The following is a 17,184-nucleotide window of genomic DNA, read 5'->3' on the forward strand; positions in this document are numbered from 1 at the left end:
AATAAAATTGGAATATAATTGAAAAATTATAAAAGTTATCAAGTATCATATATTTTGGATGAAATATGGTTTTTAAAAGATATTATATTGCAATATAGAGGAACTATTTCGTAAGTACATGTACATTAGTATGCATCAACAACACATGTGTTCATGACAAACTATGGATGTTGAAATTCAATATATTTGAAAGTCGAGATCCATAAGTTCTTCCATGATCTTATCGAATTCCAATACAATTCAGTTTATTAAGAATAAAGTCTCTATTATATTTTTTGCCTTTTAATTAGTAAACTTGTGTTATTGAAAACTTGATAAGCTTGTACCTTGATTAATATTATGGATGGCTTCAACTGAGTAGGTGGAAAATATTTTTCATGTAATTAAATTAAGTTATTTAACATGCAAGCATATCAGACAAATGATAATGTGCTGGCACAATGAATCCTCATAATTATCCTTTCCTTGCTCTCTCTTTATTTTGTTTCTATTTGAATTAAAAGAAATTTAACATAAATACTAATATAGTCACTTTCTTACCAATTGAGTTATGGAAATGACAAAGTATGATTTCAAATATGCTGTAAAGAGCTTTATTTATATTTACCAACTTTTGTTTTGGTGTGGAGGGTAATTTAGAAAGGAAATTTTTCACGTGGAAACTATCGTCTAATCTTTACTGCCAATTAATTCAAATTTAAAGACAAGTAAACTCTAATTAGAAACAGCTCTTTTAACACGATTTTTTTATTTATAAAATTTAAACTTAAGAACCCAACCGCTATTGGCTCAAACTAATATCTAGTTTATGTATCAGTAATAAGCTTTTAAAACACTAATCATTCAAACTCCACAATGTCACAGTCACGTAGTCAATGGTTATTGGAAAACATAAGATACGCTTGGTGTAAATTTTTATTTTTTTATGCATTTTCATAAGTCCTTTTATAACTTTTTGAGAACTTCAGGTTAATTTGTGCAAACAAAATACATGTTTAATGCATGATGTGCTCAAAAAAGAAAAAAAAATGGGAAAGGAAATTTCACATTCTAAAGAAAGATGAGTCGTCTTGTGAATAGAAAGATAAACAGATTTGTATAAAAAGGTTTGAAATTCAAAAAAGAGAAAGAAGTTAATTTAGGTATAATAAATATGGAGATTGATCATACTATGAAAATGGCATATGATGGAGAATGTTGATGTTGATATGTACTTAAAAACCATACAACAACAGAAGCTTTCTGGCGTACACACCAACTTGTAGGGTAGGCCCTTTAAGTCGATGACTAATATGACTTTTGCGTATTCATTCCAAATAATCACTGGTTTACATGAAAACTCATTAGCTAAACTTAAAAATTGGTGAAATCCATTTAAAAATACATAAAAATGATTTTAAAAAAAAAAAAACTCAGCCTCCATTCACCAATAGCTGTTTGTCCCATGTAACTCAGGAAAGTAATGCCATCACAAAATATTTTTCAACACTTGCTTACTTGTTTGTGAATGTAGTACTCAATGAATGATGCAAATGAACATCTAAAAATAATAATCTCAATGTCTCAATGTTTTATGTTAAGATAAGGTGTCATACTCATTTGTATTGTTTTTTTATAATCACTGGATGGTCTAGTTGTGTTATTTTCCCTTTTGAGATGCTTCTTGGGTCTAATAAGTATTAAGTAGTATTAAAGTTCAGTTTTGACAAGAGTATACTCAACTGTATTCTCCTCTCCTTCGAGATGCTCCTCAAAACCCACAATCATAAGCATTGATACAAAGTTCAATTTTGATAAGAGTATACTCAACTGTATTTTCCTTCCCCTCGAGATGCCCCTCAAAACCCCCAGTTATAAGCATTTATACAAAATGTTACAATGAGACTTGTTAAAGGCATTATTCACCTAAAAGTAAAATTTATACATACATACATATATATTAAATAATAAAGGTGCATTGATTAATGTACCTAAAATTTTCTCTATTGGTTAACATTAAATTAAATACTCTTCTATTTTCCATTATTTTTTCTAAGAGTGGCATATACCTGGAGAGTTTTCCATACTATATATTCATTGACATGACATCTTAAAAACAATCACTTCTGACATAAAAACTAAAGAGTCTTCAAAGTTCTGCAAACTCAACGATGTTTTCTCCTAAACCATCACTCATCATTATAATGTCAATTTTGCTTCTCTTCTTCGTGCTTGCATCTAAATGCTCCTCTTCATCTTCTTCTTCACATGTTGAAGGAGATGAAATTGTAGAGTTTTCTTCTCCAGATCAGAGAGTGAATCTATCAGTGTACTTTGAAAGCTTAAGTGAGCCTTGTGCAACATTCATCATCAAGAACCTTGTGGAAATCTTCAACAAAGATCTCATCAACATTGTGAATCTCCAACTTGTTCCTTGGGCCAATGCTTCCATCAGCAACATCAACAATACCATCTTATGCCAGGTTCTTTTCTATCTCTATATTATATAATCTCTCTATAAAAACCTTTTTTGCTGTTCTGAACCCAATTTTCCATCTCTATATCTCTTCAACGAATTTCTTTTGAAGTGTACGGGTAAAAGAGGGTAAAAGTTTATTGCTTTCTGCTGATATTCAATCTGCTGATCAAATTACTGTCAGTTCTTTGCAAAATCAGCATTCATACCCGTTAAAAGTTAAAATTACTCAACAATGTGAGGGAGTTTTTTTTTTAATTAATTTTTTTTATTAAAAAATAACTTTATAATATTGAGAAAATCGAGTTATAAATTTAGAAAATATAGTTTTTTCTACCAAATTTTTTTAAGTTTTTAAGTTTTAAAGCTTCATTTTTTCCTGATTGGGATTTACTTACTATTAAACAGTTTCATTGTTATTTTTATCCTTAAACGTAAAAAATCATCTTGCTTTAGATGGGATTTCCTTACAATTTTCCTTCCCATTTAAATTAATTGGGTTAAAGGGATTAAACAGTGTATTTTTTGTTTCTGTTAGTAAACAATATTGTGGTGAATGAACTTTTGAAAAAATGTCATCAAACCCATTATTAGACATGATAAATTTCCAGCCCAAAGTAACCCACTTGATGAACCATGCAGAGAGCAAATCAAGAGTTTTGGCACTATAGTCCCATTTTTTACTGATTTACTTTATCCAACCTTCTCATCTCAATTTACTAATCAGTTCACTTTTAAAACAATATATAAATTTTTAAAGTAGATTATAAACATTCTACACATCATATAAAAGATATTACGGTTGAGCACTGTTTCATCCCTGTTTAATTTCCAAGCATTTATGAAACTAAAATAGAGTAATTTCTTGAGTTACTATGCTCCATAAAACATTTCTTATTAATAGTAACTTGCAATGGACGGGACTGTAATGATTATTATTAATGTGGCCTTCATCATGATTAACCTACTTTAAGAAAACATGGCAGAATGGTCCTGATGAATGTCAGCTAAATTCTCTGGAAGCCTGTGTCCTGAATGTTTCCCATGATGTGGTAAGTCTAAGATTAAGATTATCCTCCTTGTTACTTCTTGTGAATGGGAACACAAAATCCCTACATGTTATGTATACACTTGAGATCCATGCTTAATTATAGCATGAAATAAATATTAAGATGATAATGATGATATTGCAGAACAAACACTATGCATTGATATTCTGCTTTGAGTTGTTGGCACTGGAAGGCAGACACAAGAAGTGGCAAAGCTGTTTCAACCAATTAGGTTTGCCTAAGCAGCCTTTTCTTGACTGCTTCAATGCTGGCAATGGAACCCAGGTCCTTTAAATTCCTCTCTCTTGTAATTACTAGCATGTCTTAGGCCAATTACGAGCATATCTGTGTATGTGTATGTGCAGCTTGGAAGAGATTATGTGAGCCAAGTTGCAAGGCTTTCTCCACCCTTTACAGTTCTACCATGGGTGCTCGTCGATGATAAGCCTCTTGAGAAGGTTCGTTCTAAGGAACTCGTTTATCAGAGATATGAGATCCCTAGATTCTTGCAGAGAGACTCATGAAGATTCGTTTTGTTGTTGGTTTTGGTGAATGAGGATGCAGGACTATGAGAGTTTTGTGACCTATGTTTGCAAGGCTTATAAAGGCCCCTTCGTCCCTCCAGCCTGCCACCTTTTTTAAGGACCACCAAACAGAGAATCACAAATTCCCTTCATCAATACAAACAACATATAATTAAGCTTAGATTTATGTGTTTTCTGTAATATAATCCGGATTGAAGTTATAATAGCCAAGTATGGACACTTTAAAACCGAAACATGGATCCAAATTATCCCAAAGCCTTTGAACATTTTATCGTTGTAATGTATGTTGTGTTCATCACTTTTAACTGGCATGTAATGAAATTTGGATTTACCTTGAGTGGGTGTTTCCTTCCACACCCAGATTGAGATGGTCTAAGGAGGTATGACCGAGAGAAATTATCATTTGAAGCCAGATATCAGACTGTTAAAGAAACCTAAGAATGCAGAGACATGAATATAGTATATGATGGTTGCAGAAGTTAACGATGGAGTTGTCATCATTACGTTGGTTGAGTACTTAATTATCCCTATCGCTCGGACAATTTCACAAACAGCTTATAAGCGTTGCTTAGAAAAAGAAGACGCTCCAGGGAGATGGAAATCTAAAACAGAGGTTGATGAACACGCGAAGAATTCAAGATAGTGATGGATTTGGGATTCAGGTTCGAGACCATCAACTTATGGTTGGATTGAGGAAGTTTAAAATTATTAAATGAGGAAAAGAGAGCGGGGTGGCTACGAAATCCGAGGGGCATCTTTATCCCACCGACTCTATGCTGCAATTCGCTGTGATGCCCCACGCCGCACGCAGCATGATCTTGCTTAATTTTATCTAAAAGTTTAATAAATTTTTGTATATATTAATAATATTTTTTTTTATGATCTCAATAGTTTTGAATGAAATAAATGGAAACCTGTAATAAAAGTTTAATTTAATGATATAGTTTATAATTTATAAATATGATTTAAATGATCAATAGGACTGAAGAGCTTAAATATTAAGCAAGATCCTGATATGAAATAATAAATTTAAAACAAATTATTATTTAAATATTATTTTTTTAATCACAATATAAGTTATAAAGCTTTTTATAGATATAACCTGTGTTATAGAACTAAATTAAAATAATAGCATAAAATTTTTTATATTTCATGTCATAATCAATACAATATTTATCATTGATGCATTGTTATACTTATGAAAAAAGAATTTATTATTAATAATATTTATCAATGATATACTGATGTATATCAATGATATATATGAACATATATTAATATGTGAACTGATTATATTTTTGAATTTTTAAAAAGTTGGTTCCTATTTTTTGGGTAGCAATTATATTCTGACTAGTGGGCCAATTATCTCACAAATTATTGTTAACTAATTTATTACAATGAATTGGTTAAAATCTTTATTTTTTAAAACAATTGCATATTTTTTAGTTGTGCTCATATATGTAATAACTATAATATTTGACTAATTCAAAAATATTCTCACTAATTTTTCAATAAAGTAAATGTGTAATTAAAAAATATATAATATCTATATGACGCCTTATATTTTGACTAAGTAAAGTTCTTAAATTTTTTTTTTATATTGCGGTTAGAAAAGTGTACATCTTTCTTTTTTTTTTTTTAACATGATCGAATTTCATTCTCAATAAATAAATTTCACCTAATTTTCCTAAATTGTGATGAAAATAACATAACTCATCTTTATTATTAGAAAATCTCACATATTTGAAAAAATAGTCTACTCATTGTAAAATTATAAAAATTAAATTACATACCTTATATGTGAATTTTCGGCCAAAAGAAAAACAAATGTGTGAATTGAATTAACATTTGGCTTGAAAGACTCTCATACCCCTTCTCTTCTCAGGCGTGTTCTGCATAAATCCTAAATCACCTCTGCTAACGGCCTTCCCTTTCCGTTTTCTCTCATTTTGAGAACACTCGGAAACATCGAACTTTTCAAGAAGACTCCATCAAGATGGAAGACGTTGTAACGGAAGGCGAAGGAATGCTTCCTCCATTGAATCTCACGGCAGAAGAAGGACGTCCAGGAGGAGTCGAAGCTGAAAACGAAACGAAATCTGGGTTTCCCTCTGACCAAAGAGCTCGAGAGCAGAGAGATGAAGAACAAGAAGAAGAAGAAGAAGAAGAAGAAGGGAAAGGCGGTGGTGGCCTTATTACGAACTTGATCTCCACCATGGCCACTCCTTTGGGGCTGACAAGAACAGGGAAAGCTGACACACAGGACGAGCTCGGAAACGAGATTCCGAAGAAGGAAGATGAAGGACATGATGATATCAGAGAAGGAGGAGGAGGAGGAGGAGGGATCTTGAATAATATAATTTCCAATTTGTTTCATCAAAGTGATGATGAACAAGGCGAGAAAATGGAAGGCGATGAAGAGAAGAATAAGCAAGTGAAAACAGCGGAGGAGGCTAATGGCGGCGTCATTGAAAACATCATCTCCCACCTGCCTTCTTCAATCCCAGGTTTCTTATTTATTCAATTATTATAAAAGTAAACGTAGAAAGAACAGAGCGAGATTCTGTATCGGTTGCTTATAATTATAAGTTAAATCTAGAGTAGCGTGATTTTGAGATTTTAAGAATTTGATGTATAGTGGTATGTGTATGTCAGATGATGCGGTCCCGACGGCAGACGAGGCTACCATTCTAATAAACTCTCTTGTTCGTGATTAAGGTTACTGGAATGGAAGCTTTATTCAACTTCACAGGCATCAGCCTTCATTTATTTTTATTTTCTTCTCACATTTTGCTTTTGTGATACTCGTTGTTGTTATTTTTATATAGAGCAATTGTAATTTTTTTTTCTTTTTTTGGGTATGGACTTGTAATTGTTCTTTAATACATGGACGTGGAAAACAACTCCTTATGGGACGCATTGCACTCCTTAGAATGAAGTGCATGACTAAATAGTCCAACTTTGACACTTAGTTTTCTTTTCTTTTTTTTTTTTTAACCGACAATTTTGACATCTAGTTCAACGAGTACAAAAAAATGTATTAGTATTAGTGGTACGTAGATTAGTTTGAATCACTGTTAAATTCTCTCAACTAAACATGTCTAACATAATAGGTGCATCGTACATAAGACAAAGCAAACTCAAGGGTAACATAGCAATGGAAATAAAACAACACTAACGAAATAAAGAAACAAAATTTCAAATACTTCAAGCCCTCAATCCAAGAAAGAAGGGGGTAGAGGTATCAAGGGCTTGTTTGATAACATGTTTTTAGGATAGTTTGTTGTTCTTTAAAATAAAAAAATAAAAAGATATGTTTGGTAACATGTTTTTAAAAGCATTTTAAAAAATAAAAAAATAAAATATTATTCTAGAGAATAGAAAAATGAAAATAACTTTTAGGTATTCTGAGATTATTATTTTAGAGAATAAAGGAGAATGAAAAAAATACTTATTTTTATTATTTTTTTGTTCTCAAAATATGTTTTACAAAATACCAATTCTTAAAATAATAAAATAAAAATAATTTCAAACAGTCTTTAAATCTCAATCTGAAGAGCACATATTCTAAATCGTTGCTTGAGCAACTCTATTTGCAGTTGACTCTAATTTTTTGGGTTCCACTAAAAGCAATGGATGTTTAGTGATTGATCAAGATTAACAAAGTTATCCACACTAGTTGAGCAATCCCATCTTAGCCATGAGAAGAGAGAATGTAGGAACAAAGTTGAACGAAAACATAAGTTGGGAATCCGGATATTGAAAAACTAAATTTTAATAATTGAACTCAGGTATTTAATTATGATTTTTAAAAATTATATAAATATTTTTTATGAAATGTATATCATATCATATTATTAGTTTATTATATAATTATTATGATTTAATTTTTAATATGTTGATTATTTGTCAAATAATACAGTAACAACATATTGCTTTGAAGTTATTGGACCGAAAGAAGCTCCTATTTCGGCCCAAAAGCCCATGGATTTGGATACCCGATTTATTCCACGATAAGAACCCGATTTAAGCCTCCTGAACTGCACCCTGTGCGAATTTACCCGCTAGCCGCATCTCTCACCTCGGATCTGAGGACGGCGCACCTCAACAATGGTCAGATTTTCTTCGTCAACTTGTTTGCTGCGGCCTTCTTTTGTCTAACTTCAGTCTTGCCTTCAGTTTTTTTTTTTTTGTTATTTGTTTCTGAAACTATGCTGAGTTTACCCTGCAATCTGCATCTGTTTCGGGTTTCTTCAATTTGATCGTTTCCTCATCACCATCAGTCATAATGTATCGAATTTTCCTGCATGCCCTTGGAGAGTTGGTCGTGCTGAAATTTTCTTCACTGAGTTTCGGATACTTTTTTGTCGGTCCATGTTGTTGTTTTTATTTGAAGGGAATCTATTGTAGTTTATGATGAGCCCTAGCTTTTGGCATTTCATTAACTATTGGGTGTCGCCGTGCTGGATATTTTTCTGGTAGGAAGGTGTTTCTCTTTCCTGTTCTATTAGTCTAAGATTGTGATATTATGATTTATTGGTTGCTATTTTTTTTGTGGTAGATGTCTGTATTCATTCTTTCCTCCTCATGCTACACCGACGTCGTATAAATTGACTGAAGCAAATTTGATATGATGGTTTCATGATTTTAGTGTTCCTATATTCTCACAAGTATTTGTTTTCCGCTGCTTTTGGAATGATTTAAACCGTCAATGCTCATATAGAATTATATGTTCGATTCGTGACAATGTGGGCGGTGGATAATTGAAAGTCTCAAAAACCAAGATTTTCCTTTTTTTTTTTTTTGGCGATAGACAATTGAAATGTTGCTTCCTTGAAGTTAATGTTGAAAACAGGGGTTCAAATTCTGTCTCGACATGCTGCCCTTAACTCTTTCCCTTGAGTTGATGATGTTTTTCATTGATATTCCTATTTTGGGGAGATGCTCAAGTTTCTTGAAATTTTAATCTGTGAATTCTGATTATTTGTTCGATTCATCATGTTTAATTGTTTTGACTTCACTTAGTAGTTATTAGGAGCATAGATTATCATCACCTTTGCCCTTCATATTCTAATTTGCATATATTCTTACGTATTTCAGGCTAGAGGGTTGAAGAAACACTTAAAGAGGCTCAATGCCCCAAAACATTGGATGCTTGACAAGCTCGGTGGTGCCTTTGTATGTACTTGATTAGCAGTAGCAGCCCTAGTTTCAGCAACCCCATTTCACTTGTTTTCGTTTGTGGCATTCAATTAAGTTATGTACTTAATGCCATGGTTGTGCAGGCACCCAAGCCATCATCTGGACCTCACAAGTCAAGGGAGTGCCTGCCACTTATCCTTATCCTGCGCAATAGGTTGAAGTATGCTCTCACCTATAGGGAAGTTATTGCCATCTTGATGCAGCGCCATGTTCTGGTTGATGGCAAGGTTAGGACAGACAAGACATATCCAGTTGGTTTCATGGGTATGTGCCTCCAAACGTGATGACCTCGCATCATGTCTAAATTATGATGGAAAAATTATTTTTTCTTTGAGTATTTCCCCATATTTCCACTTTTATGATTCTTTTAGGTTGCTTTAGAATTCTTTAAGAAACAAAGTGTAGTCTACCCAATTCTATATTGAGCAAATTGGGGTCAACTCTCTAGTCACTGATTTTAATGAACCCATGACTTAAAATGTTGCATTTTCAACAGTGGTATAATTGTACTTCTTATTTTTACCAGATGTTGTGTCCATCCCCAAGACCAATGAAAACTTTCGTCTACTTTATGACACCAAAGGTCGTTTCCGTCTCCAATCTATCAGAGATGAAGAAGCAAAGGTTTGTCCTGTTTAATGTAAATGTTTATTTTTTCGATTATTAATGTAAATGTTGTATATTTGGTTGGTTTATGAATGTTTCATATGTGCTTTAGCCAAGTGAAATTACTGATGCTTTTTAGTCAAAGGGAGAAAAATCTATTGATGCTTTGGACTCTGCTAAAAAGAGGTGCATGGTTGGATGGATAAACTTACCTGGGTTGGTTTAGTATGTATTTCGGATATGACTCTTTGGTTGTATGCTTCGCTATTATTCATATTTCTCCTGCAATGTCTTTTTACCAATTGCTATAGCTTCTTTTGTTTATCATTCCAACGTCTCTTTCCATTTTAGTTTAGTAGATTCACTTTGCAAAATTGATCTTATCTTTGTATTCTGGTTTTTTAGTTCAAGCTTTGCAAGGTTAGATCTGTGCAATTTGGGCAGAAGGGCATCCCCTATCTTAACACCTATGACGGGCGCACCATCCGCTATCCCGATCCGTTGATCAGGGCAAATGACACCATCAAACTGGACTTGGAAACTAACAAGATCACTGACTTCATCAAGTTTGATGTGGGTAACGTGGTCATGGTGACTGGAGGAAGGAACAGAGGTCGTGTTGGTGTGATCAAGAACAGGGAGAAGCATAAGGGAAGCTTTGAGACCATCCACGTCCAGGATGCAACTGGTCATGAGTTCGCTACTCGTATGGGAAATGTCTTCACAATTGGCAAAGGTACAAAACCTTGGGTTTCTCTTCCCAAAGGCCGTGGTATCAAATTATCTATCATTGAGGAGGCTAGAAAGAGGCTGGCTGCTCAACATGAGGCAACGGCATAAATTTGATCACGTCATTTTGTGGGAAAATTTAGCCATTAGGCTCAGCTCTGGGGCTGCGTTTTAAGAGTTGTTTATTATTCTTGTCAGCGGTATAATTTTGAATCTGGTTTCACGTGATTTTGAGTGACATTTTATTTATTTAATCTGTTTTCTTATTATATTGCAATATAAAGCCCTGGTTGTACTGATGGTTTTTGTAAACTTGGCATAACAAAAACAATGCTTAGAGATACCGAGACAACAGAGTGCTTATTGGCCAAAAAAACAAGAGAGTGCTTATATAGAGGTATTTACATATTAGCTAAAAATTTTATAAATTATGATGGAAAGGTTCAAATCTGGCAAATTGACTTTCATGCTATAACAAAAAATTTCTCACAATACTACACTTTCAATGATATTTACTTAGATGCTATAAATTTAAAATTTGGTCTAATTAGTATCGAGTTTTAAATATTTTTTGTGTAAAAAATGTATATAGAATTTGGTTTCTATCAAGTTAAGTTTTATTTAATATTGAAAAAAAATTGTCTCATTATCTCTCTCTTCAATCAATTCTTTAGTCAATTTTTTTGTCAGATATAAAACTCGAGTTTTATCAAGTCAAATTTTATTTAATTTTTTAAAAATTAAATATGTATCTCATCCTCTCTTTCTTTATCTAAGTTTTAATCAATTATTTAGGTAAAATTTAAATCATACAATTATTATTCTAACATCATTAACTCTATTAAAGACTAAATAATTAATTGAAGTCTCAAAAATTCAAATTATATCAAACCCTAGGTTTTTTATCATTAAGAAATCAAAAATCAAAAAAGTATGTGATTAAGAAAAATATTTAAAACACTTACATAGTTTGAAAAAGTTTGAGATCATATTTAAGGTATCTATTATAGAGCTTTATTTTTATAATTTTGATCACTCTGTCTTAGTTTCTCACTGTGCATCGAGCAAGAGGAAGACAGAAAGAAAAAAGAGGAAGTGATGCATGCAGAAGAAGAAATGAGATTGAAAATAATAAAATAAGTTAGTTGGTCCCATATTTCGGTATTGATTTTCTCTTTCCTCTTTGTTCTTTTTAAAATCTTCTTCCTTCTTTTCTTTTTAAAAATTAATAATCCATAAACCCTCCCCCCCCCACACATATTATGTAATTTTTATAACACTTTCTTAACATCTTAAAAATTAAACTCTACTAGTGTATTTGTTAAACACAATTTCTTTAATATTTATATGATTATAAATTTTTTATTTAGATTTGAGGAGTAAAAATAGAGATGTTACAATGACTCAGTGTCATTCATGATATTCCAATTGATAATTTTAGGGATCCATGGTAATTTAGTATTACTCATGATATAACTTAAAATATGTTAGCAATTTTATTATTTTTATTTATAATGACTTAGGATCACTCATGGCATCTCATTTGATAATTTTAGATATTTATGGTGATTTATTTTGTTAATCCAAGCATCTAATATTGTATTAGACATTAACATTTCAATTTCAATTGATTAGGGGTTTCAATTGATTATTTAGTCTTTAATGGAATTAATGATGTTGGAATAATGATTATATGATTTAAATTTTGTCCAAATAATTGATTAAAATTTGAATAAAGAAAAAAGAAAAGAGATATATATTTGATTTTTTTTCAAAATCAAATAGAACTTGGCTTGATAGAAGCCAAGTTCTATGTCTGATAAAAAAAAATTGACTGAAGAAAGAGATGATGTGATAGATTTTTTTTTAATGTTAATTCTATGCACGTTTTTTATAAAAAAAATTTAAAACTTGATACTAATCAGATTAAATTTTAAATTGTTAATATCTAAATAAATATTATTGAAAGTGTAATATTGTAAAAAATATTTTTTTTTATGGCATGAAAATCAATTTGCCTACAAATCTATACTCGGGTGTATGTAATCCTTACCAGTACGTCAATCTTCCATGGGCCAAAGTAAGCTGTGGGAATTTTTTGTTGATTTAACCATCTAGCTGAGAGAGTATTGTCTCCATCTACAACACACAATGAGTTCCAATCCATGGTGGGTGGGGTTCCAAAGAGTACAATTTTTTTTTTTTTGGGGGTCAATAATGAAAACTTCATTCAAACTCAAAGGAACAACAACATCTGTGGAAATGAACAACATAAACTAGAACAATTGAAAAAAAAAACAACTAAATCTCAAGCGATCACAATTTAACTAATTCTTAATCTCTCATAATCTATTATTTGAAGAAGGTCTAAAGCAAGAGAAGCCTTCATAACATCCACTTTAAATATGAGACAAAGGAAGTAATGGTGTCTCCATCCACCTTATCCAATACACATCCTTATGAGCATCAGCTGCCTTATTACTTTTATGATAAGTGAAAGAAATAGAAAACCCAATATTGAAAGTCATAAAGTTCAAACTATCAAAAACCAAACCTCTGCAAAGCCATTCACATAACTCAAGCTTGTGATCCATCAAACAATTCGCTAAAGTCTAACAATCACTTTCAAACACTACTTTATCATGTTCCAAATCAATAGCTAGCTTTATAACTTTTTCAAGGCTAGAGCTTTAGTCATAAATGTCGAGGTAGATTTACTTTTTTCATAGAAGCCCAAATAAGACTGCCATGCTCATCCCTGCAGTGTATTCCAATGGCAGCAGCATTATCAGTGAGATTGAAAGCCCTGTTACAGTATTTAAATCTTCAACTTTATTAAATATATAAAGTCCTTTTATTCTATTCAACTAACATTGGTATTATTCCTTCTTTTACCTTTGCCATTGGTATTATTCACTTTAATCTATAAAAATATGGAAATGTGAATTTCATGTCAAATTACAATTAAGAAAAATAGTCAACTCTCATGATATTGTCTTTATGAGGAAATATGTTTTATTATATTATCAACCTATTTTGTCATGTAATTAACATGATTTGAAAGTCATTATGGGTAATTTTTTAAAAATAAGTATGATATAATAATAATTTTTTCCGAGAAATATAATATAAATAACAATATTCATTAACGTTACTTTTTTTGGTCAAATAATAATATTGTTTTTTTTAGTATCAAATAATAATATCGTTATTAGTGCTTAAAAGTTTCTGGATCCGAAGAAGCCCATGTTTCGGCCCAGAAGCTTACCGATTTCGGTACCCGATTCGTTTAAGAGTAGGTTTAATAAGATATCCCCTGCATTAGGGTTGAGACTCTGGCCATCCTACGAATCCAAGCACGGAGGGGAGCCGCAGCTCAGGCTTTTTCAGCATTGATCTCTGAGAGCAGCACACCACAACAATGGTTAGTGCTTATTAATCTCTCGTCTTCAACCTGTTTGCTTTATCTTCTTTTTTTCTACTTTCATTTTTCCCTTCACTTTCGTTGTTACTTGTTTCTGAATGATGTTCATTGCACTATGCATTTGTTTCGGCTTTCTTCAATTTGTGTGCATTTTCCTATCTTTTCTAGTGCATTGATTTTTACTGCCTGCATTTATAGTGTTGCTTGTGCTGAGGTTTTTTAATTAGGTTTGATATCCTATTTGCTAGTGCATACTGGTGTTTATTTGAAGGGAATTGGCTGTGGATTGGATAATGACGAAGCCTGGCTTTCATGTTTAACCAATTATTGTTTTTTTTTTGCCCCCGGCGATAAGTACGCCATTTACGTTATCTGCAGGCGATTTATCTGGTCGAAAGGCGTTTCCTTTTCTCGTTTTATATTATGATTAGAATGTATGTGTTTTCTTTAGGTTGGCCATTTTTTGTGGTGAATGTTTGTGTTTATACTTTTCTCCTTACTTTACATTCTCGGTACAATCTGTCAACGTTCAATGTAAAATTTCATAAAGATATCTGTTCCATGTGTGGGTCGTGGATGATTGTTAATCTCAAAACCATGAATACTACCGTTCAGACCTGCAAATATTGAAGATAATGGTTGGCGTTCACTATAATTTTTTCTGTTTTCTTTTGTGACATGAAAATTTAATTTTTTTTTCTTCCAGAGAGTTTTTAAAACGCCTGCTTAATTTCTGTCTTGAAAACCCGCCCGTGTCCCTGCCCTTGATGTTGTTGATGAATTCTGAAATCTATTTCTTTATTTGCTTGTTCTATTCACTACGATTAATTGCATTGATTCCATATAGTTGGTATCAGATGCGAGGGATATCATTATCTGTCCCTCATGTTCTAATTTGTATATTTTGTTGATTATTTCAGGCCAGAGGTTTGAAGAAACACTTGAAGAGGCTCAATGCCCCAAAACATTGGATGCTTGACAAACTAGGCGGTGCCTTTGTAAGCACATGATCACTAGTTCTTGTTTTAGCTATACTGTTTGACATGTTTTCATTTGTGACATCCTGATTGACATCATGGTCGTGCAGGCACCAAAGCCATCTTCGGGACCCCACAAGTCAAGGGAATGCCTGCCGCTTATCCTTATCCTGCGCAATAGGTTGAAGTATGCTCTCACCTATAGAGAAGTTATTGCCATCTTAATGCAGCGCCATGTTCTGGTTGATGGCAAGGTTAGGACAGACAAGACATATCCAGTTGGTTTCATGGGTATGTGCCTTCAAACTTGTCAGCCAACGCAGCATTTTTATATTTTCATGTTGAAATTGTATTAGTGAGTGTTTGATAATGTTGACCTTTTTACAATTCTTTCAGTTGCTGCTGTAGTATTTTTTTTCTAGTAACATTTTATAAATTTCTCATTTCTCTATTGAATATATTGCACTTGTCTCTGTAGTCTGTACTTCATGTTCTTATCATTGCTTCTGTGTGTTGCACTGGTTTTAATGAATTAATGGCTTTGAAATTATTTCATTTTTAACAGTGATTCAATTATACTTAACTTTTTACTGTTACCAGATGTTGTCTCCATTCCAAAGACCAATGAAAACTTCCGTCTTCTTTATGATACAAAAGGCCGTTTCCGTCTCCAATCTATTAGGGATGAAGAAGCAAAGGTTTGTTTTGATAATTCCCTGTATTGTCAAGTAAATAATAAGAAATTGTGCCTTTGTTTTGCTTCATGGATGATTCATTTGTGTTATAGCCACTAATTGAAATTACTGATGCTTTGGGCTTTATCGAATAAGGCATCTATTTAGTGGTAGATAAATTTTGAACTTCTTATCTGGCTTGTTTGTACATTTGTTCTGGACATATCTTCGTCAACATTCTTAAATCAATGGGTATTACTAGCAGGAACTGATTGCTTTTACTCATAATCTCCAGCAGGGTCTCTTCCCCCTTTAATTGTTAAACTTTATTTTTTGTTTCACGTGGATCTTTCCAGTTTAGTTTTGTAGATTTTTGCCCCCTGAAGCAATCTGATAATCTGGGATTTTGCTTAATGCAGTTCAAGCTTTGCAAGGTTAGATCTGTACAATTTGGGCAGAAGGGCATCCCCTATCTTAACACCTATGACGGGCGCACCATCCGCTATCCCGATCCGTTGATCAGGGCAAATGACACCATCAAACTGGACTTGGAAACTAACAAGATCACTGACTTCATCAAGTTTGATGTGGGTAACGTGGTCATGGTGACTGGAGGAAGGAACAGAGGTCGTGTTGGTGTGATCAAGAACAGGGAGAAGCATAAGGGAAGCTTTGAGACCATCCACGTCCAGGATGCAACTGGTCATGAGTTCGCTACTCGTATGGGAAATGTCTTCACAATTGGCAAAGGTACAAAACCTTGGGTTTCTCTTCCCAAAGGCCGTGGTATCAAGTTATCTATCATTGAGGAGGCTAGAAAGAGGCTGGCTGCTCAAAATGAAGCAACTGCATAATTTGATTACACCATCTTGCTGGACAATTTAGCTGTTAGATTGTCTTTATGGACAGCTCTGCTGCTGCGTTTAAGAATAGTTTATGTTATAAAGTCAACAGAACAATTTTGAATCAGCTTTTATGTGACCTTATGAGTGACATGTTCTTGATTTAAGCTGTGTTTTAGATTGCATTACAAGGCCCTGGTTGTACGGATGCGTATGTGAACTTTTTTGTCATGGCGAGAAGCCTAGATTTTTATCCGAATGATTTATTTGATAGCTTTGCTTATTGTGGAGTAACGTGTGCGGTTTGGAATACGCATATTTGCTCTCGAATTCTGGGCTCTCCCTTTCAAATTAGCCGTGATTAACTTCAGTTGTGTCCTGTTGAAAAAAATATAATTTTTGGTCCAAGATACTGAAATTAAACCAAAGATGTTATTTATTTAATTTGAGCAAATCCCCAAGAAACTTGATTTTCATGATTATTACTATTACTATGCATTTTGTTGCGCATTAGCCTAAGAAAGCTGTTTGACATGCTCTCGTGGGATTGATATTTTGTAGGGTCAAACTTTTGGGCGTCAAAATCCTTGTGACTCTTTAAAATGAAACCATATAGCATGTTCAGAACTTTTGATTTTAATATTAACATGATTAACTCTTTTAAGATAAATTCATGCATTA

General features: G+C 32.8%; 5 protein-coding genes across 5 annotated transcripts in view; 4 read left to right on the forward strand and 1 right to left on the reverse strand.

Annotated features, from left to right (window-relative positions):
* The window catches only part of LOC129290794 (ferritin-3, chloroplastic-like), a 38,080-nt gene that overhangs the window by 15,913 nt on the left and 4,983 nt on the right, over positions 1-17,184 (reverse strand). The window lies entirely within an intron of this gene.
* LOC129290798 (gamma-interferon-responsive lysosomal thiol protein-like) lies at positions 2,165-4,792 on the forward strand. The gene is made up of 5 exons (XM_054927802.1): positions 2,165-2,462; positions 3,442-3,507; positions 3,649-3,789; positions 3,870-3,962; positions 4,069-4,792. Exons 1-5 carry the CDS (start codon positions 2,184-2,186, stop codon positions 4,144-4,146), a joined length of 657 nt encoding a protein of 218 aa, XP_054783777.1. The 5' UTR covers positions 2,165-2,183; the 3' UTR covers positions 4,147-4,792.
* On the forward strand, positions 5,900-6,964 carry LOC129290800 (uncharacterized). The gene is made up of 2 exons (XM_054927804.1): positions 5,900-6,556; positions 6,705-6,964. The coding sequence occupies exons 1-2, from the start codon at positions 6,046-6,048 to the stop codon at positions 6,764-6,766; spliced, it is 573 nt and encodes a 190-aa protein (XP_054783779.1). The 5' UTR covers positions 5,900-6,045; the 3' UTR covers positions 6,767-6,964.
* On the forward strand, positions 8,082-10,885 carry LOC129290796 (40S ribosomal protein S4-3-like). The gene is made up of 5 exons (XM_054927801.1): positions 8,082-8,162; positions 9,150-9,227; positions 9,335-9,515; positions 9,778-9,875; positions 10,263-10,885. Exons 1-5 carry the CDS (start codon positions 8,160-8,162, stop codon positions 10,695-10,697), a joined length of 795 nt encoding a protein of 264 aa, XP_054783776.1. The 5' UTR covers positions 8,082-8,159; the 3' UTR covers positions 10,698-10,885.
* Positions 13,859-16,793, forward strand: LOC129290795 (40S ribosomal protein S4-3-like). Its single transcript, XM_054927800.1, has 5 exons — positions 13,859-14,010; positions 14,931-15,008; positions 15,098-15,278; positions 15,588-15,685; positions 16,081-16,793. The coding sequence occupies exons 1-5, from the start codon at positions 14,008-14,010 to the stop codon at positions 16,513-16,515; spliced, it is 795 nt and encodes a 264-aa protein (XP_054783775.1). The 5' UTR covers positions 13,859-14,007; the 3' UTR covers positions 16,516-16,793.

The sequence above is a fragment of the Prosopis cineraria genome, unplaced genomic scaffold (assembly GCF_029017545.1).
Source record: "Prosopis cineraria cultivar Desert tree isolate PC_DT_omini unplaced genomic scaffold, ASM2901754v1 PC13, whole genome shotgun sequence".
NCBI classification, from domain to species: domain Eukaryota; kingdom Viridiplantae; phylum Streptophyta; class Magnoliopsida; order Fabales; family Fabaceae; genus Prosopis; species Prosopis cineraria.